We start from the raw sequence: 21,595 nt of genomic DNA on the forward strand, positions 1-21,595 counted from the left end.
GCTCTTGAAGGAGAGAGAAGTTGTGAAAACTGGATTGGTAACACACGATCGAGCAAAAAATAAATCTGTATACATTACACAATTGAATTTGCCCAAAATCACTGTAATTTCCAAAGTCAAAAGCTTTTGTTGATGTGTGCACATGATTTCAGAGTTCTCATTTTAGACATTTACTTCACAGGCGTGAAAAGTTCCCTTCGGTTATCCCTGAATGCTTAAACTGGTTATTACCAATTATGCTGTCAAGATCTTTTTCTGTATGGGACTTCCTTCTCAAATGTTTAGAATCTACATTGTCATTCCAGTCCAAAAGAACAAGATGTATTCTCAGTTTGGAATAAAAAACGTACATAATAATGCTTTATTAAATGCATCCACAACCCTAGTACAAATTAACCTTATTGTAAACAAGCTCAGCACGGATACAGTTTAGTCAGCTATAACATATTTCAGTGGTTAAAGATGCACTCTTACTCCCAAATAAGATATACCGCAATTAATAATATTGTTTTGATATTCCAAAAAAAGAATGAATGAATGTCGAAAACAATGGTTCTTATGAAGGTTACCTAGTCTAAACCGACAACATCCGATGCCTCGGCAGCGAGTAAATGGGGAGTGGCTTATTTTAAATTCCCTCAGCTATGTAACTGTTTGTTAAACTCAGTGTTCTATCTTAAGAACACAGTGGAGAAATGTAAAAATCAGGCCTGCTCCCCACACCACTATCTACTATCTGAAATAAAGTTGACCAAATAATCTTTTCCATATGTTTACTTTGAAATGATTGTTTTCCTTTTTCTTATTTTTTTCTAAATTCCACAAGATCTTTTTCTGTATGGGACTTCCTTCTCAAATGTTTAGAATCTACATTGTCATTCCAGTCCAAAATAACAAGATGTATTCTCAGTTTGGAATAAAAAACGTACATAATAATGCTTTATTAAATGCATCCACAACCCTAGTACAAATTAACCTTATTGTAAAGAAGCTCAGCCCGGATACAGTTTATTCAGCTATAACATATTTCAGATGGTGTTGACACCTTTAATTGATAATTAAATGCACCCACTGGCTAGAATCTGGTTTGTGTATTGATAACTGAAAAACAAATTCACATTTGAATCAAAAAGGAGGGAATATAGTTATACATGAACATTTGCAAATCATGGAACTAGGTACTGCCTTCTGTTAGAATACTTACTTTGGGACGAATAAGAATACTCAGAAAATGCCACAAAAACTCAGAACAAAGAGAGATATATAGTTTACATTTCTGAAGATCAACAGGAGATGTTCACTATACATGGCGGGGATATATACATTTGTAATGATGACAAAAGGTTTGATAGAGAAATGAAGGAGTAAATAACACTGAAGCAATGCAATGAGGTTTATAAAGAAAGATTCAAAAAGACAAATATGAAAACAGTGTAACATACTTTAACCTGGGAAAAGATTCACAAGAATGATTAATTAACGCTTCAAAAGGAAACGTGTAAGTTTCATAGAAAACAATGAAATTGAAAATTTAACATATGAAGCTGATGATATCAATCAATAATTTCTGGACATAGTTAAAACATGTGGAATAAAAACATATCAAGGTTTGTTCACTTTTGTTACTAAATATGTGTTGTTTTACAATATTTATTTCATTTAAATTCAGAGCTTTTGACCTATTTTGTCAGAAAAAAAGGATAAAAATGTGAAATTGAAAGAGCCATAATTCTGTCAAAAATTGATGGTTTTTTGTTAAAGATATGCATATTTGATTTTGTTATGACGTAAACTTGATATCACTTGACTATACAGCATGAAATTTTCTTTCATGCTTTTCGAAGAAATATGGGGTTTTATCAGCAAAATAACAACAGTGAAAAATCCTTTGATCAAAAGGAACACTTTGATCACTTTGAACCACAAAATGTAAGCAAAAAATGGTTTAAAATTTTAAAGAAATGTTTTATAATCAGCGCCAGCTGGAGGTTTTTATTGTCCTTTTGCCCCTTTCACTTTGAAGAAATGGGCATAAAACACGTTATTTCTACCTTATGCGACTATAGTAGACAACAGTAAATCTTTCAGCTTTCACCAATCATTTAGTATTTTTGCGCTTTCTGCTATTACGAAAAAAAAACAAAACATTTGAGATAATTTAAATGTCAATTGATGAAAGACAGTATCCAAATACAATATTAAATCAAAAGCTTATTTTTTCCAAGCGCAGAAGTCCAACCCTTATATTTTTTTCTTTATGAACATTACATTCAATCAAACAATGTCCAACTTATTCATATAAAACTTTCATTACGCATCTGCATCTATTCTATTCTGATCAAAGTCAGCATATCGTCCATGGATTGTAACATTGCCTCTCCGGAACCGGTCAAAACGCCATCCTCGTTCTGAATTGCAATCAAACCGTCTACAGCCGCACGCAAAGTTCCCGCGTATGTCTTCGCCTTTTCTAAATTTCCTGCTCGCGATTGGAATATAGTAATACCTGAAAATGAATAAAGAATAATTGAAACCCAAATAAAATTGTATGTGATTACTACCAAGTTGATTGTTACGATCCACTTCTCTGTGACGCTATAATCATATCGTTTCTAAAAATAGAGCATAAACCTTAAATCATGCAAATATGAATGATAATGTTAATTTGCAAGGCTGAAAATGAGCCTTTGTGAAGCTGCCTATAAGCACTTTTCTTACGCCCATGGTTAATATTAACATCCGTACCAGTCAATTATTATTCATCTGTTTGTAACGCTTAAGGGTGAAAGTCCCCCAAGCATAAACGTTTTCTTTGTATTCATGTTGTTAATTAAACCGTACCTGTTGTGACATACGAAGCATGGAACGTTTTATCAAAGTCCCTTAATTCCTCGCGTACAGGCGAATAGACCTTAGCCTGAGAGAGCAAACTTCGGTCGATGTAGGTCCTGTGTACCATGTCTGCAAGGAAAAGGGACGAATGGATGAACTCATGTACTATCTGTTCAGCATAGTGGGCCACAGACTGCTCTCTGTAGGCTCTAGGGTCCTGCCAGATTACCCCAAGGGCTGAACTGATTGTGCCTCCAGCGAATCCGCTCTGTTCTGCCTTGTAAAAAGCTATGCAACCGATAACTTGGTGGATAGCGCGGTAGAGCTCTGGATTTGTAGAATTGATCATTTCCATGGCGGCCTGGACTTTGGCAGTAATGAACTCTTGTTCTTCTAATGTATACAAATGATTTCCAGCATCTACATATTCCCTACTCATTTCCAGTAGCCCTGAACGGTTCAGGCCTTCGATCAAATCAGGATGGTCAAAACTTAAAATCACACTCTCGTCTACTACCGGTACTTTGATTGTTTGATGCTTCTCAAGTTCAGTGTAAAATCTCTCTTTCTGTTTATGCTTATTTGTGGAAATTCCAGACATTCCTAATAAGGCTAACTTTTGATTCATGAATGCTTGGTCAAAACTAAATGGCCAGAATAAGTTTTGAAATATGTTTGTCCGAGACAACTCTTCAAGCATAACGTGCAATGGTAATCGAGGGAAAAGTTCTGTGAATTCATTTTTGTTTAGTTGACTATTACGAAGGAGGGCAATACGCTGGCTCCAGTTCTTGAAATACACATCCTCCTGCTCTGGGAACCTAAGAGACAAAGAGTCTGCAATTGAAAACCACAGATGTCTGTACGGATCAAAATATTCCAGATTGTTTGATTCAATACTACTTGTTTTTAATTCGTTAAAAGACAGTTCTTCTTCCGGTTGCTCTACTAAAGACTGTTTCGTTAAATGACTTTTCTCGCCGTTGTAACGCATCGACTGAGGGGTGGTATAAACCATCAACTGTGGATATTCGAACGATCTATTCCTTAATTGCGAAGGGAGTTTTTTAACCCCATATATCATCATTTGTGATTCGTTATATACACTCTTTTGAGGGTGTTCGGCCTCTCTCCTCTGAAGTTTCAACGGGTTATTCCCAGTTTTATGTTTGTACATGATCATTTGTGGGTGTTCCGCCTCCCTCTTCTGAAGTTTCACCGGGTTATTGCCAGTTTTTCCTCCGTACATCATCATTTGTGGGTGTTCGGCCTCCCTCTTCTGAAGTTTCACCGGGTTATTCCCAGTTTTATGCTTGTACATCATCATTTGTGGGTGTTCGGCCTCCCTTCTCTGAAGTTTCACTGGGTTATTCCCAGTTTTACCTCCGTACATCATCATTTGTGGGTGTTCCGCCTCCCTCTTCCGAAATTTCACCGGGTTATTCCCAGTTTTACCTCCGTACAACATCATTTGTGGGTGGTCCACCTCCCTCCTCCGAAGTTTCACCGGGTTATTTCCAGTTTTATGCTTGTACATCATCATTTGTGGGTGTTCCACCTCCCTCTTCCGAAGTTTCACCGGGTTATTCCCAGTTTTATGCTTGTACATCATCATTTGTGGGTGTTCCGCCTCCCTCTTTTGAAGTTTCACCGGGTTATTCCCAGTTTTGTGCTTGTACATCATCATTTGTGGGTGTTCCACCTCCCTGTTCTGAAGTTTCACCGGGTTATTCCCAGTTTTATGCTTGTACATCATCATTTGTGGGTGTTCCGCCTCCCTCTTCTGAAGTTTCACCGGCTTATTCCCAGTTTTATGCTTGTACATCATCATTTGTGGGTGTTCGGCTTCCCTCTTCTGAAGTTTCACCGGGTTATTCCCAGTTTTATGCTTGTACATCATCATTTGTGGGTGTTCGGCCTCCCTCTTCTGAAGTTTCACCGGGTTATTCCCAGTTTTATGCTTGTACATCATCATTTGTGGGTGTTCCGCCTCCCTCTTCTGAAGTTTCACCGGATTATTCCCAGTTTTATGCTTGTACATCATCATTTGTGGGTGTTCCGCCTCCCTCTTCTGAAGTTTCACCGGGTTATTCCCAGTTTTATGCTTGTACATCATCATTTGTGGGTGTTCCGCCTCCCTCTTCTGAAGTTTCACCGGGTTATTCCCAGTTTTATGCTTGTACATCATCATTTGTGGGTGTTCCGCCTCCCTCTTCTGAAGTTTCACCGGGTTATTCCCAGTTTTATGCTTGTGCATCATCATTTGTGGGTGTTCCGCCTCCCTCTTCTGAAGTTTCACCGGGTTATTCCCAGTTTTATGCTTGTGCATCATCATTTGTGGGTGTTCCGCCTCCCTCTTCTGAAGTTTCACCGGGTTATTCCCAGTTTTATGCTTGTACATCATCATTTGTGGGTGTTCCGCCTCCCTCTTCTGAAGTTTCACCGGGTTATTCCCAGTTTTGTGCTTGTACATCATCATTTGTGGGTGTTCCGCCTCCCTCTTCTGATGTTTCACCGGGTTATTCCCAGTTTTGTGCTTGTACATCATCATTTGTGGGTGTTCCGCCTCCCTCTTCTGAAGTTTCACCGGGTTATTCCCAGTTTTGTGCTTGTACATCATCATTTGTGGATGTTCCGCCTCCCTCTTCTGAAGTTTCACCGGGTTATTCCCAGTTTTATGCTTGTACATCATCATTTGTGGGTGTTCCGCCTCCCTCTTCTGAAGTTTCACCGGGTTATTCCCAGTTTTATGCTTGTACATCATCATTTGTGGGTGTTCGGCCTCCCTCTTCTGAAGTTTCACCGGGTTATTCCCAGTTTTATGCTTGTACATCATCATTTGTGGGTGTTCGGCCTCCCTCTTCTGAAGTTTCACCGGGTTATTCCCAGTTTTATGCTTGTACATCATCATTTGTGGGTGTTCGGCCTCCCTCTTCTGAAGTTTCACCGGGTTATTCCCAGTTTTATGCTTGTACATCATCATTTGTGGGTGTTCGGCCTCCCTCTTCTGAAGTTTCACCGGCTTATTCCCAGTTTTATGCTTGTACATCATCATTTGTGGGTGTTCGGCCTCCCTTTTCTGAAGTTTCACCGGCTTATTCCCAGTTTTGTGCTTGTACATCATCATTTGTGGGTGGTCCGCCTCCCTCTTGTGAGGTTTTGCCGGAACATTAGTACCACCGCCATACATCATCATTTGTGGGTGTTCGGCCTCCCTCCTCTGAATTTTCACCGGGACATTAGTACCACCGCCATACATCATCATTTGTGGGTGTTCGGCCTCCCTCCTCTGAATTTTCACCGGGACATTAGTACCACCGCCATACATCATCATTTGTGGGTGTTCCGCCTCCCTCCTCTGAAGTTTCACAGGGACATTAGTACCACCGCCATACATCATCATTTGTAGGTGGTCCGCCTCCCTCTTCTGAAGTTTCACCGGGACATTAGTACCACCACCATACATCATCATTTGTGGTTGATCCCCCGCTCTCTGTTTTAGTTTTATTGCGACTTGCTCAATTGCTGGCAGTTGCTTGACATCCGGGCGGTGACTAAACAAGGAATTTCGGAACTCCCGGTCTTTGTTGTTTTCTATCGTTCTAAGCGATATGTATTTATCATGGTAGATGTTCCGAAGGTTCCACGAGAAATGGGATATTCTGTATTCATCCACATTTCGTTGAAGATGCTGAAGAAACGTGTGGCTATGCGTTCCTGAAAAATAAACGATATTGTTAACGTGTTGGTTAAAACAAAAATCCAGTTGGCGAATAACAATCGAGATTATCTGAAATAGATTTTGATGCCAGTTACTGCTCAAACAATATACGGACTGTGGAAAAAAAGTTGCAACTCGGCATATTTTAATTAAAATATGCTTTATATTAAACAATTAAAGTTACCATTTTAGTCTACTTTATAAATCATTCATTTCCAAACTGTTCCCCAATACGTATATTGTGTGAAGTGTAACTATTATCAGGTAACTGGTTGTTCTTTAGGAACCTAATCACGAACGTCTGCGCTCTAATTTTGCACGAATTCGCAAGTTGTTACTACTTATTTAATATTTCCTCTACACAACATATGCCCGTTTGTTTTAATGTTGGAAATAAATAGTATATATTTTATATCTGTTAAAATGTGAATGTTACCTCAAAAATGACAAGAAAAAGTGAACACAAAAACTGTATTTTGAACACGCGATAGGAAAATTAGAAGTCCTGGGTCTTAAATAAAATATTAAATGTTTCCTCTCCAACTACTTTCCCATTAAATACGGCTTGTCGAAAATGATTGCATTGCTTTAAGTGTGACGATTCTTTTTTTTCTTTTTGTTAGAAACACCAGAGAACAAAATCGTTTTATTAAATTATTAAACGACAGATAAACGGATATGATCAGAAATGCAATTTTAATGAAAATGATATATTAAGTGTTAGGCCGGAACTGTTTCGAAATAGCCGCCATGCTATTTACAACCAATAGCAATTAGTTTTATCTACCACGTGCTTTTATATTCCAATTCCTGTCAAAACTATTATGACACCTTTTTAGCAGATTTATTTTCTTTATAACTGATTGGTATAGTCTTGAAACTTCCAGTATGTTCAGGATTAAATCACAGTTCAAGAGTTGAAACAAAGACTTCTTTAAGTCTATCACATTACGCAAATAGCTGTTTTTGAGTGAGATATATACATATATACTGCACGACCCACAACTAATCTTAGTTCGAGAGTTGAAAGAATGACTTTTTTAGGTCTTGTCAGCACATCACGAAGGGTATTTTATAGCTTTGAAATATTGGACAGAGTATATAGAGTAATAAGACATGAGAAATTACTCAGTTGCTAACGCTAAACATTTTACTACTTTACAGCCAAGCGAAGATCATAACCTTATTTCTTAAGTCAAAAAGGCACAAACCTTACCACTGTATTTGTAAAAAATAATGATTCGGACATAAATTTCTAGTTGCAACTGGCTTCTCGAACACATCTTATTAAACATATCACTCATAGCGAACTATGCTGACAAAAGAGATAATTTTATTCAAAATTATGTTCAACAACCGTCAGAACGTAAACGTTGAATTGTTACAACTTTTGCTGCAATGATGACCAATTCTGTAAAATACCAAACGTAATGAAGTATCACTGTAATGTAGTGCTATATGGACAGCCGCATGGAGACAGAAACCTGGTTTGATCCTTGTTGCCGGCGAAACTTGTTTTAATATAAACTTGTATTTATTTTTACTATTTTAATGAAATTTAGTTCATGTTTTTACCTATCACACAGATATGCATGTGTGCGTGTTTTTAAATAAGATATATTGAATATTTGAAAATACCAGATGGATTCAGATATATTCAAATATATTCAATATCTGATATATTGAGCATTTGATAATACTATCAATTTTGCAGCTACTGTGCCTTTAAATAGTCGTTGATTTATATAAAGAAATTAAGTAGAGTGAATCTTCATACATTGTAGGCAAGTGCACAGCTATTGTATTATTTAAAGATAGTGCACATTGTTGTTGAATCATTTCGATGCATAGAACATTTAAAATACGTCCTTTTGCGCTCTATACATAATTCGAATACTGTTACCAGGCGAGTCAAATACCCAATGTTGTTTTGTGAAGTTAGAGTCCGATAGAATTCACGTTTTAAAATGATGGATATTTCATAAAATGTATTTCATTAGGTCAAAACTCGACTCGTGTTATCTAATTAAAACCGAAATTATATAATTTATAAACTCTTCATTGAATGTCAACAAATTTGATATTTTTGTGCAAACAAGTTGGCGAACGTAACGTCATTTCGGAAATGACGTCGTTGAATTTGTGTCCCAGCCCTATGCGCGCTGGCGTCTGATTAGGAGCGGGCTAAAATTTCAAAACAGTGAAAACATATCAAAATGTTATTTTACTGTTTGAAACATTGAGATATCATTTTTATTTAATTGATAATTCTCTATAAACCACCGGAAAGCATATCTATATAAATGATATTATTTCTTGATGGTAACGCCATTTATGATATACAATGCTGTTAGTATGACTTATACATTACATGGAGCTAAGACTCAAAAAGCAAAAAGAAAAAAAGAAGACTCAAGAGTCAGATTCTGAGCGTCTATGTGGAACCCACCATTTATTATATATAAAACCCCAACATTATACGAAAGGATGCGAAACAGATGCTGCAATTCTTTCAGAGCACAGCTTTGAATAAGTATGTAATTTGACGATTGAATTATTATTTTTCTTCATTTAATAGCAGAAGGAAACCATTCCAAAAATATTAATATTACGGCAAAAAAATACATCCTTCATAATGCAAACTCACGTAATAAATCATTACAATTTCTTATTTTATACAGAAGCATGAACAATTAATTTACCTGCAAAAGCCAGGAAAATACAGAATAATACCAAAACATAGGTCCCGTTTGACCGACTCATATTGTCCGTTTGTGAAGTGCAACTATTTAGTCCCTTTATATACAAATATCAGCCGGACGCCATTAGGTGATTTACCGTACTTTCTGTATTTCTCCGAAAACCAAAACAAACAAAAAAAACAAATGTTAGAGGACATAAACACAAACATACTTGGAAAACAGGGACGTTTCGTTTCAATCTTTCTAACTCAATTAAAATTCTTGGTCAGTAAAGGTCTTAAACAGGATGTCACATCGAAGTCAGACTCTTTTTATGGCTATTTCGAAACAACTATAGGCGATACGTGGCACGAACATACACTAGCGGCTTGTATGTAAAAGGTAAACATGAATTTCGGTAAACGCATTTATTGACGTAAAGATAGTACAACAAATTCATAAAATTAAGTTTATTATTTAAGATAGTTCATCCATAACTTATATATTGAGAATATTGTTGTATCTTAAAACACATTCGTACCTTCAATTCTGATATCGTTTAAAACGACTTAGCTAGCTGATAATTTGACTACTATATGACTGTATATCTGGCGGTCTCAATGTTTTATGCTGTCAAAAACATAAACATGAACTACTCTAAACAAAAGAACAAAGATACAAATTAAGCTAACAAGATACAAGATACAAAATACAATAATCTTTTATTAAAGTCGGGTATAATGTTTATGCTTACAAGAAACATAAGCTCAAAGAGCTATTTTCCGGCATGAATATCAAACAAACATAACATATCAAATCATAACAAAGAGCAGGTGACCTGGAAATAAAAATTTAAATAGGTACAATATCGGAACAAGTATTTACAAAAGCTGTTTCTTTATAAATTCATGCATAAAATTACAAAAAGTAAGATGGATTAGTAATGCTTACGCGCATTGAACTGTGGGGTGGGATACCTTGACAATAGACACATCATCACCAAAGTTATTATTCATTTTGACAGATCTATTCACACGCTTTACTGTTGTTTCGATATAATTGCATGATGTTTATGCCGTTTAAGCGACATATTAAAATGTTTCAATTGCACGTTCACGTGAACTTATAAATCAAGCTGCGTAAATTATTCATAGAATAATTTATCTTGTCTCCACGCCGAAACAACCCCTATATGATTGAAGGGAGGTAATATCATATAGATTGAATATTACTGTATTGGGTTGTTGATTGTTACATTGAGGGGCCGTTAAACTATTCACCTGACTTGAACTTAACTTTGCTGAAATATGGAACTAAGAGCACGTTTTGATAATATCGATGTTTAAAGGTCTGCTTCAAACTCTGCAAAAACTATTAAGCGTCAAACAATTATGTATATAACTTTACAAAGCAAAATTACTCACTAAAACTTGAATTTACAAAACAAAAAGTATTTCATCATGATCAAAAGTAGGAAAATGTAACATCAACTGTAACGTACTACTTACTCTACTTAAAATGAGAACACAACACAACTTCTTCAAACAATTAAGTCAACTTAGCTTGATTTTGATAAGGGACTTAAGCTTATTCGAGAATTAACGACCAGTCTGTATCTACTTAATTGACTATAAGATTCAAATAATGCTTTCGAAAACAACGAATTAATACTGGTGCCAAGTGTTTGATGCACTAAATAATCGTGATCAAATCCGACAGGTGATATTCAAACCAAGTACAACTACCATAGTCAGTGCACGATCATTAACCTGCAAATAAAAAGCACTATCTATAGCCTGTAAATCAAGGGCACCATCTATAACCTATAAATTATTACACGATCTTTAACCTGTAAATCTAGTGCACGATCTATAGCCTGTGCATCAAGTGCACCTTCTATAGCCTGTAAATCTAGTGCACGATCTATAGCCTGTACATCAAGTGTACGATCTATAGCCTGTAAATCAAGTGCACGATATAATGCTGTAAATCAAGCGAACGACCTATAATCTGTAAATCAAGTGCACGATCTATAGCCTGTAAATCAAGTGCACCTTCTATAACCTGTAAATCTAGTGCACGATCTATAGCCTGTACATCAAGTGTACGATCTATAGCCTGTAAATCAAGTGCACGATATAATGCTGTAAATCAAGCGAACGACCTATAATCTGTAAATCAAGTGCACGATCTATAGCCTGTAAATCAAGTGCACGATATAATCAAACGAAAGACATATAACCTGTAAATCAAGGGCACCATCTATAACCTGTAAATCAAGCGCACGATCTAAAACCTGTAAATCAAGTGCACGATCTTTAGAGTGTAATTCAGTGCAAAATCTATAACCTGTAAATCAAATGCACAATCTATAGCCTGTAAATCAAGTGCACCATCTATAACCTATAAATTAGTACACAATCTATAACCTGTAAATCAAATGCACGATCTATAGCCAGTAAATCAAGGGCACCATCTTTAACATGTAAATCAAGGGCACCATCTATAAACTGTAAATCAAGGGTACCATCAATAACATGTAAATCAAGAGAACCATCTATAACCTATAAATCAAGAGCACCATCTTTAACCTGTAAATCAATGGCACCATCAATTACCTGTAAATCAAGGGCACGATCTTTAACCTGTAAATCAAGTGCACGATCTTTAGCCTGTAATTCAGAACAAAATCTATAACCTGTAAATCAATTGCACGATCTATAGCCTGTAAATCAAGTGTACCATCTATAACCTATAAATCAGTACACAATCTATAACTTGTAAATCAAATGCAAGATCTATAACCTGTAAATCAAGGGCACCATCTTTAACATGTAAATCAAGGGCACCATCTATAAACTGTAAATCAAGGGTACCATCAATAACATGTAAATCAAGAGAACCATCTTTAACCTATAAATCAAGAGCACCATCTTTAACCTGTAAATCAAGGGCACCATTTTTAAGATTAGTAAATCAAGGGCACATCTATAACCTGTAAATCAAGGGCACATCTATAACCTGTAAATCAAGGGCACATCTATAACCTGTAAATCAAGGGCACATCTATAACCTGTAAATCAAGGGCACATCTATAACCTGTAAATCAAGGGCACATCTATAACCTGTAAATCAAGGGCACCATCTATAACCTGTAAATCAAGGGCACCATCTATAACCTGTAAATCAAGGGCACATCTATAACCTGTAAATCAAGGGCACATCTATAACCTGTAAATCAAGGGCACATCTATAACCTGTAAATCAAGGGCACATCTATAACCTGTAAATCAAGGGCACATCTATAACCTGTAAATCAAGGGCACATCTATAACCTGTAAATCAAGGGCACCATCTATAACCTGTAAATCAAGGGCACCATCTATAAACTGTAAATCAAGGGCACCATCTATAACCTGTAAATCAAGGGCACCATCTTTAACATGTAAATCAAGGGCACCATCTATAAACTGTAAATCAAGGGTACCATCAATAACATGTAAATCAAGAGAACCATCTTTAACCTATAAATCAAGAGCACCATCTTTAACCTGTAAATCAAGGGCACCATCTTTAAGATTAGTAAATCAAGGGCACCATTTTTAAGATTAGTAAATCAAGGGCACATCTATAACCTGTAAATCAAGGGCACATCTATAACCTGTAAATCAAGGGCACCATCTATAACCTGTAAATCAAGGGCACATCTATAACCTGTAAATCAAGGGCACCATCTATAACCTGTAAATCAAGGGCACATCTATAACCTGTAAATCAAGGGCACCATCTATAACCTGTAAATCAAGGGCACCATCTATAACCTGTAAATCAAGGGCACCATCTATAAACTGTAAATCAAGGGTACCATCAATAACATGTACATCAAGGGTACCATCTATAACCTATAAATCAAGGGCACCATCTTTAACCTGTAAATCAACGGCACCATCAATAACCTGTAGATCAAGGGCACCATCTATAACCTGTAAATCAGTACACGATCTATAGCCTTCAAATCGCCTGCATCCGTTAGTATTCTGCCGTATTTTTACGTACTTCCATGATTCAACTACGGAAGATCTGGGTTCCTTACCCCGTTAAGCATAAATGCATTTACAGTTTGCATTGTTGTAGCATCAACTGACAAATTAAATCGTTGCTGTTCCGATAAAAGGACTGAAAACTTACTGTTTGAGACCGTTTTCGGTAGTTATACAAAATTGCCTGTGTCTTCGTTACTAATGCATTTTTACTGTTTGACTTATGGGTTAAGTTTATCTATTAGATTGCGGAGACGATTTTTTTTCTTTTATGTATGATTTACATGTATGTTGGATAATAGAATTCGTCTCCATGTTTCAAACTTATCTTCTTGATACATCATTACTTATTGAAATTGGTTATCTGATTAGTGGTTTGATGACCTACCTGGGCGTGTGCGACTTTGGTTTGTGACCACCAAGCCGGACAAGTGGGATTTCTACTGATACCCCCGTTTCATCGACAATACAATATAAATATGAAAAACAACAGAAACAATTCGAGTAGTCGAAAGCTTATCTTCGAACAACCGTGTTTATGAGAGTGTCTAAGCATAGGTTAATAAACTTTCTTGCTTAATCTCACCAACGCGTTTTATCTCTACAAGAGTGAAAGTGGTCTAGTGGTCAAGGTTACCGTTTCTTATCCAACAGTTTGATCCCGGGCCACCAGGGTGAAAGTGATGTACTGCTAAAGATGACCTACACCCACCCAAATGTTATATCCTTACAAGGGTGTGAGTGGTCAAGCGGCATGATGCAGGAACCATGAAAACAGTTATGTGCACCAGGGTTATGCATTTCTCACTTCTTTCAAACTAATAAGGCAATTGCGGAGCAGCTGCATTTGACATCGCTAGCATAATGTATGCAACCCGTATGACACGAATACCAATGTTTGTAACAAAAATTACGACCTATTATCAGCTGTTCCCTTACACGTTTTTAGTATACCGAGAACGTATTACGTAGATAATATACACCCGTATATGGTTATGGTGACATTTAGAGTAGCACGAGAGGTCATTGTAAGTCTAACTGTTCAGCTGTAAAGTCACCTTTCTGTTTAATATTTATATTAAAGCTTGTACTATGTTTGGTCACAACTACAAATATTTGAATCTAGTCTTGTTTTTTTGCGATATACTCCGTTTAAAACACATACAGATTGTTAATTGTGACATGCCACGGAACAAAACCCAGGCATGCATTTGCCGATATCTTATGCGAGTTATTTGGTTGACCGGGTAAGTTTTCATCCTGTAGTATTTTCTGCTGAATAACTACCGCATGCATTTCATTCTAGAATTTTTGTTAAACCTCAGCCTTATGAAAGTTGAAATTCCTTATTTAATTTTCATGTCAGCTCCAAACAACGTTTCTTCTCAAATTCATACCGCATGAAACAAAAATGCTATCCGGGTTGAGCTGGTATTAAGATCTTACGGTGCTTTCTTATTTCAGATATACATGGGGATTAATATCAGTATTTGAATAACATGTTTTAACGGACTTCGTTAAATATGGTGTCCTAAAACCTATTTTTGAGGTTTCTTCTTTAAAATAGCCAACCATGATCTTATTGGTGCAACTTATTATTAATGGAAAGTAACGGTTACGCTCATCCGTGGGTACAATACACTGCAGGCTACAGACAACATGTACACTGCATACTGAAAACATGTACACTGCAGGCTACAGACACCATGTACACTGCAGCGACTGACAAATGTACATTGCAGGCCAATGACAATATGTACACTGCAGCCTACAGACAACATGTACACTGCAGCTACTGACAACAAGTACACTGCAGGTCACTGACAACATGTACACTGCAGGCCAAAGACAACATGTTCACCGCACGCCACTGACAACATGTATACTGCAGGCTACAGACAACATGTACACTCCAGGCTACTGACAACATGTACACTGCAGGCTACAGAAAACATGTACACTGCCGGCTACTGACAACATGTACACTGCAGGCTACAGACAACATGTACACTGCAGCTACTGACAACATGTACACTGCAGGATATTGACACCATCTACACTGCGGGCTACAGACAACATGTACACTACAGGCTACTGACAACATGTACACTGCAGGCTACAGACAACACGTACACTAAGGGCTACAGACAGCATGTACACTGCCGGTTACTGAGAACATGTACACTGCAGGCTTCAGGCAATGTACACTGCAGTGACTGACAGCATGTACACTGCAGTCCAATGGCAATATGTACACTGCAGCCTACAGACAACATGTACACTGCAGCTACTGACAACAAGTACACTGCAGGCCACTGACAACATGTACACTGCAGGCCAAAGACAACATGTTCACCGCACGCCACTGACAACATGTATACTGCAGGCTACTGACACCATGTACACTGCAGGCTACTGACAACATGTACAATGCAGGCTACAGACAACATGTACACTTCAGGCTACTGACAACATGTACACTGCAGGCTACAGACAACATGTACACTGCAGCTACTGACAACATGTACACTGCAGGATACTGACACCATGTACACTGCGGGCTACAGACAACATGTACACTACAGGCTACTGACAACATGTACACTGCAGGCTACAGACAACACGTACACTAAGGGCTACAGACAGCATGTACACTACAGGCTACTGACAACATGTACACTGCAGGCTTCAGACAATGTACACTGCAGCTTCTGACGACATGTACACTGCAGGCTACAGACAACATGTACACTGCCGGCTACTGACAACATGTACACTGCCGCCGGCTACTGACAGCATGTACACTGCAGCTGATGACAACATGTACAATGCCGGCTACTGACAACATGTACACTGCAGCTACTGACAACAAGTACACGTTTCTTACTGTTTAGTTATACAACATGAAGCCAATGTTACAGTACTTGAATTTATTACAGACCACCAAGCTACACATTATGTTGTTCGACCAACGCTCACATTTCATTGGTGACAACATTGTGTATCTAGAAACCGGAATGTCCATCTTTCTCTTCCGCTTTTTGTGTCCAGACTAATCTCAGTAATCACTTGACAGATTTTAATGAAACTTCATTTGAAGCTTCATTGTCAATAAGAGATTATTATTATCATTATCATATTATTCGTGATATTTCACAGAAAAATGCCTCTTTCCATTTCTAACTTTTGCCTTGATTTAAAAACAAGGTCTCTAGGTCAAATCTACATGCAATAGGAAATACTATCCCATGTGACAAATAAAACAGTTTACCAAATTATCATATTCGGAATAATTGATTGCTTGATAGCTTTAATAATTGTGAATAGTTGGGTCACCTCTTGTCAAAACCTTTATCACTGGTTCTCATATTAGATAAAAGATCATATTTCCCACAAATTAAATTTAATCAAATTATCATGAAATTTGTCTAGAGTATTCATCTGTTAAAACATTTATACCAGGCATTGAAACATCAATTCGACCACTTGCATTTTTGAGACTACTGTGTCCTGGGCATACCCTGTTGAAATTTCAGTCACACTCAAGCATTATGTGATAGACATGTAGACATTAACATAATGTACTTTAATTGAAGTAAGTTTAACGTGACATAAATGTACAATAATCTTTTGCTTTCATTTGTGTGTGCAAAATATGAATAAAGATGATCATTGTTTGTGTCAGTGTAATATCTTAACATATATTTCACTGAGCGAGCACCAAAATATCTATTTTATGAGTGCCATAGCCATAAGTGAAATATTCACTTTTGGTGTTCACGTAGTGAATTATATTCCTATATTTTCCCTTTTATTAAATGGCTAAAATTTGAGTAAAAGGTCATGAAATATCACATTTTTAGAAAAACATGTCAATTTGTATGTGCACGTAACATCGTTTCGGAAATGTTGTCACTGAAATTGTGTCCCCGTCCTATGCACAATGACGTTTGATTTGAAAGTGAGAGCGGGCTAAAATTTCAAAACAGTTAAAAACATTAATTTGATATTTTCACTGCATGAAATTTTACTTCTCTGATAATTCCGTAAAAACCACCAGAAATCATATCATAATAGTAAATCAACAGCCGTGGCATTGCCGTTTTAACTGGTATTTGTATTTAAGTCCAATATCTACTGAATTGTGATACATTTGCCTTATTTTCTATACAGCGCATGATAAAAGTATTTAACGACCAAAATGAACTGAACCCAATTGCAATATGTCATTAGTTGTCTCATTTCTATCATGTTATTGACAGATCACAAGGAGAATCAAGTGATAGAAGACAAGACCCGTTAGACCGGTATAAGGGAGCAATCATTCTTTAAGCCTGTCTTCAACACCTCATCCAGGACAATTCTGCACCTCATCCAGGACAATTCCGATGAAGTTGAAGATCACGATTCCAATATCTATTACTGCCCTGACATAATGGAGTACATTGGAAACAAATACCTGCCACTGTACCCGCTTTGAAGCGGATGTTTCCTTGGGGAGGTGGATGGAGTAAAACAAACCAGGTATTCCAATGCAGCTGTTGAGTCATTTTTTCATATATTTTACATAGGTAATCTTTTGGAAGAAATGATAAGCTAATATATGTCGCTTTTATTTGTAATAATGTTTTCTTTATTTGTTCCCAGTCTTAGTATGCTTTTTATTATGAAACTCTATGATCACACAGTTTTTTACCTTTTATTTTCTAAGGCAGACTGTGTGTGATGCTCATAATTTAAAACAATGACTGCATCGTATCTTTGAAAAGTTTTTGCATTTGGTGATCTGAATTGTATTCCTCCGTCTGCAGATAAAGTTGGAATCTCTTATTATTGAAGGCCTTGGGGTTTAGCTATTAGGTTATAATTATTTGTTTTATTATAAGTTTCCTCAAGTTAATGCATAATTACATAATTAAATGTTTAAATCATTTTAACCTTGGAGATGATCTTATTAAATGGATAAAGCTGTTTTATACTGGTATTAAAGGAACCATTCTACAAAATGGTCACTTTTCTAACAGTTTTGCAATAGAACGAGGTGTACGACAAGGGTGTCCATTGTCTTCATTCATTTTTCTGTTATGTATCGAAACACTTTCAAATTGAATTGAGTGTCCTGAAACTAAAGTAAAAAAGAAACACTCAAAATAAACAAAAACTATTTGCCAACAATGCTACATTTTTTAACAATGGAAGTGAATTATCACATTAAAAAACTAATATATTCAATCCAGGAGTATGGTGAAACATCAGGCTTAAAAATCAATTAATCGAAAACGTTAGTACTCCATGTAGGCAGCTTAAAAGAAAAGAAAAGAAACTTTAGTGAAAGAAGTCGACTCACATGGACCTCCAGATTAGCGAAACCAGTAGGAATTACATTTTCAAATGATAAGTCATCCTTTTCAACCAGTAATATTATACCTAAAATACAGGAGGTCAAAAATGTCTTAAACAGTGCCGACACAGAAAATTAACCTTGCTAGGAAAGGTCTCTGTAATTAAGACGTTCTCACCTCCAAAATTAGTGTTTCCATTTACTGTGCGACCAAATCCTCCAGGTCAACTAATAGACGAAATAATAAAATATATTTTTACCATCTTTTGGGATAACAAACCGGATAAAATAAAGCGAGAACAATTATATCATACCCCAGGAAATGGTGGATAAATTATCCAAATTTAAAAGTATTTCTACATGCCATAAAAGCAAGCTGGATAAAACGATTTATCGATGAAAATAATCATGGTAAATGGTAAACATTTTTTCTAATATATTAGATAAAAAGGAGCGAACATTATATTTGAATCTAGTCTGGATGAAAACGATATAAAGGGTATATGTGGTCAAAACGTATTTATTCATGACATTCTTAAATCTTGGAACATACCAAAACAAGAACAAGTTGATATCAGAAAATTCATTATACGGAATAACTTACATGGTAATTAAATGCAATAATAACACTTTATATTATAAAGAATGGCACGAGAAGGGAAAATTGTCCTAGAACACATATTTGACTTCAGAGTGGGAAAGCTCTGTAAATAAGGTTTTAGTCTGGAAAGAAATTTACACAATGCCATACATTGCAACAATCGATAATGTATACGTCCTTTTCAATTTAAGCTAACAAACAGAATCATACCTGCAAACGAATATTTACTCAAATGCAAATTATCTAACATTATCTTATGCGACATGTGTTCTAGCAGTATAGAAACCACTAATCACTTATTCTGGTAGTGCCATATCACAGGACCTATGGAATAACCTCCGAACAAGGTATATTTATTGAACTCAACCTGGTTAACGTTCTTTTTTAAATAAGTGTAAGTAGTAAATAACTAGTATAGCAGTTATAACTTCATTATTCCACTCATGAAATATACCATATTTTGTTCAAAATACCGACAAGGGATTTCATACTTTCTTAATTTTTATAAATACTTGCACATACCCATTAAAATTGAACGTAAAATAGCTATCATGAAAAACAAACATAATGTCCATCGAAATAAATGGGCATTTTTATCGTAAAACATCTAACTTAGAATACTAGTTTGTCTCTCATTTTTTTTTAATTTGTTTTAACTCTTTTTTGCACACCCACATTATTTTTTTTACATTATGTATGAACAGTTGCCAAGTGTGTACAGTTAATTGCAGAAAATTGGTTAATTTCCCATCAGTTACGTCGCTTGGTTATCCGAAAAGCCGCAGGACAGGTTTACCCTCTAACTGTATGTAATGACTAAAGATAGAGTTAGCTTGACGTAACGGGATTAGTGCACATATTTGTAAACGTTGCCAATTCTAATGACGCAATAATTATAAGCAACGACTGCATATCGTCAAAAGATATACTAACTCAGCCTGATCTCAGTGTTTAAAATTGGCTACGTTTACAAATATGTCCATTATTTTCCTAGTCTGTTCTCCACAAATGAAGGCATTGAGCACATAACAGTGTGATTGTGAGTAATAGAGCATACAGTAACCGCAGAGCCGTAAAATCTCCCATACATAGTTTTCACGCGCTGTTCCCCCAATATTTCTCTTGGAAAAACTGTTGCGGCAGAGGGGCCTGTGATTAAACAAATATCTAATTAGATATACATATAACACATTTTTCAATTGATATCTATTCTTCCCGTTTCCAGTTTGTTTTCTTGATAACAGTGTGTCATTTTAAGGGATTTCATTTATGCTTTAATAGTAAAAACTATTTCAATGATTAAATGTAATCAAAAGTTGAGTTAGGGCTCTGTTTTTAATAATTATTTAATATAAAAACCTGACATCAATTATAGCTCTTTTTGGCCGAAGTGGTAGTAATACTGTTGGCGACTTAACAGTGTTAGGCTTTGATTGAACCGCGTTCTGGTAATCATTTGCACCAAGTTTGTTTTTTTAAATCACTGCCAAAGTAAAATATGTGAGTGAGTCTCTTTAATGCACAACTTGTGATTTTCTCAGATGTATTTTCATAATTACTTTCCATCGGTTGAGAAATGGTAGTTAATTTTCATCGGTAGAGGAACAGGTCTTCTTGCATCGAGAATTCGTGTTCATGTGACCCCGAAAATAAATACATAGAAGATGGATATTTTGAAACGAATGTTATCATTAAAATGCATTTAATGATTCAATTATAAATGTAAAAAAGCGATTTTAAGTATACGCATATACAATTATTTGAAATGACTTAAAAAATACCAATTTTTCAAAAATTTCAAATGACGTGAAGTATGCAGAAAGGGAACCCCACTGCATCATTTCCTTACAGCACACCATTCCCGTTCACCACACCAATCCCGTACACCACATCATTCCTGTACACCACACCATTTCCGTACACCACACCATTCCCGTACACCACACCATTCCCGTACACCATACCATTTCCGTACACCACACCATTCCCGTACATTACACCATTCCCGTACATCACACCATTCCCGTACACCAAACCATTTCCGTTAACCAAACCATTCCCGTACACCAAACCATTCCTGTACATCACACCATTACCCTACATCATACCATTCCCGTATACCACACCATTTCCGTATACCACACCATTCCTATACACCAACCATAACTGTACACCACACCATTCCCGTACACCATTTAATTTCAATCTCTCATGCGATGGTTGATAGGTGTTTCTATCCTTCAGTCACAAACTCTCACTCAGCCATAATGCTGCAAAAAAACATAAAAGTCACTTCATCATCATATGTTTTGTAATATGCCGTTTTTGACGTTTTGACTGTCATTTTATACTATTAAAATAATTGTTCTGATTATTAGT

General features: G+C 36.4%; 2 protein-coding genes across 2 annotated transcripts in view; one reads left to right on the forward strand and one right to left on the reverse strand.

Moving 5' to 3' along the window:
• Positions 1–21: 21 nt before the first annotated feature.
• Positions 22–21,595, forward strand: part of LOC128218794 (endoprotease aex-5-like) — a 74,431-nt gene continuing 52,857 nt past the window's right edge. Inside the window, exons 1-2 of the mRNA XM_052926498.1 lie at positions 22–1,607; positions 17,537–17,798. Of these exons, the coding sequence (XP_052782458.1) occupies positions 17,760–17,798 (39 nt within the window). The 5' untranslated portion in view covers positions 22–1,607; positions 17,537–17,759. The remainder of the gene's footprint in view (positions 1,608–17,536; positions 17,799–21,595) is intronic.
• Positions 1,381–9,322, reverse strand: LOC128218785 (uncharacterized). The gene is made up of 3 exons (XM_052926484.1): positions 9,256–9,322; positions 2,842–6,549; positions 1,381–2,506 (listed from the first exon to the last, which is right to left on the reverse strand). The coding sequence occupies exons 1-3, from the start codon at positions 9,314–9,316 to the stop codon at positions 2,325–2,327; spliced, it is 3,951 nt and encodes a 1,316-aa protein (XP_052782444.1). The 5' UTR covers positions 9,317–9,322; the 3' UTR covers positions 1,381–2,324.

Source organism: Mya arenaria, chromosome 2 (assembly GCF_026914265.1).
Source record: "Mya arenaria isolate MELC-2E11 chromosome 2, ASM2691426v1".
In the NCBI taxonomy this organism is placed as follows: Eukaryota; Metazoa; Mollusca; class Bivalvia; order Myida; family Myidae; genus Mya; species Mya arenaria.

Coding starts and splice junctions, on each gene's coding strand:
- LOC128218785 (XM_052926484.1), bottom strand. CDS start 9,316: ATGAGTCGGTCAAACGGGACCTATGTTTTGGTATTATTCTGTATTTTC. Junction 6,550..9,255: donor TATTTTCCTGGCTTTTGCAG/GTAAATTAATTG, acceptor TTTATTTTTCAG/GAACGCATAGCCACACGTTT. Junction 2,507..2,841: donor TGCTTCGTATGTCACAACAG/GTACGGTTTAAT, acceptor ATTCATTTTCAG/GTATTACTATATTCCAATCG.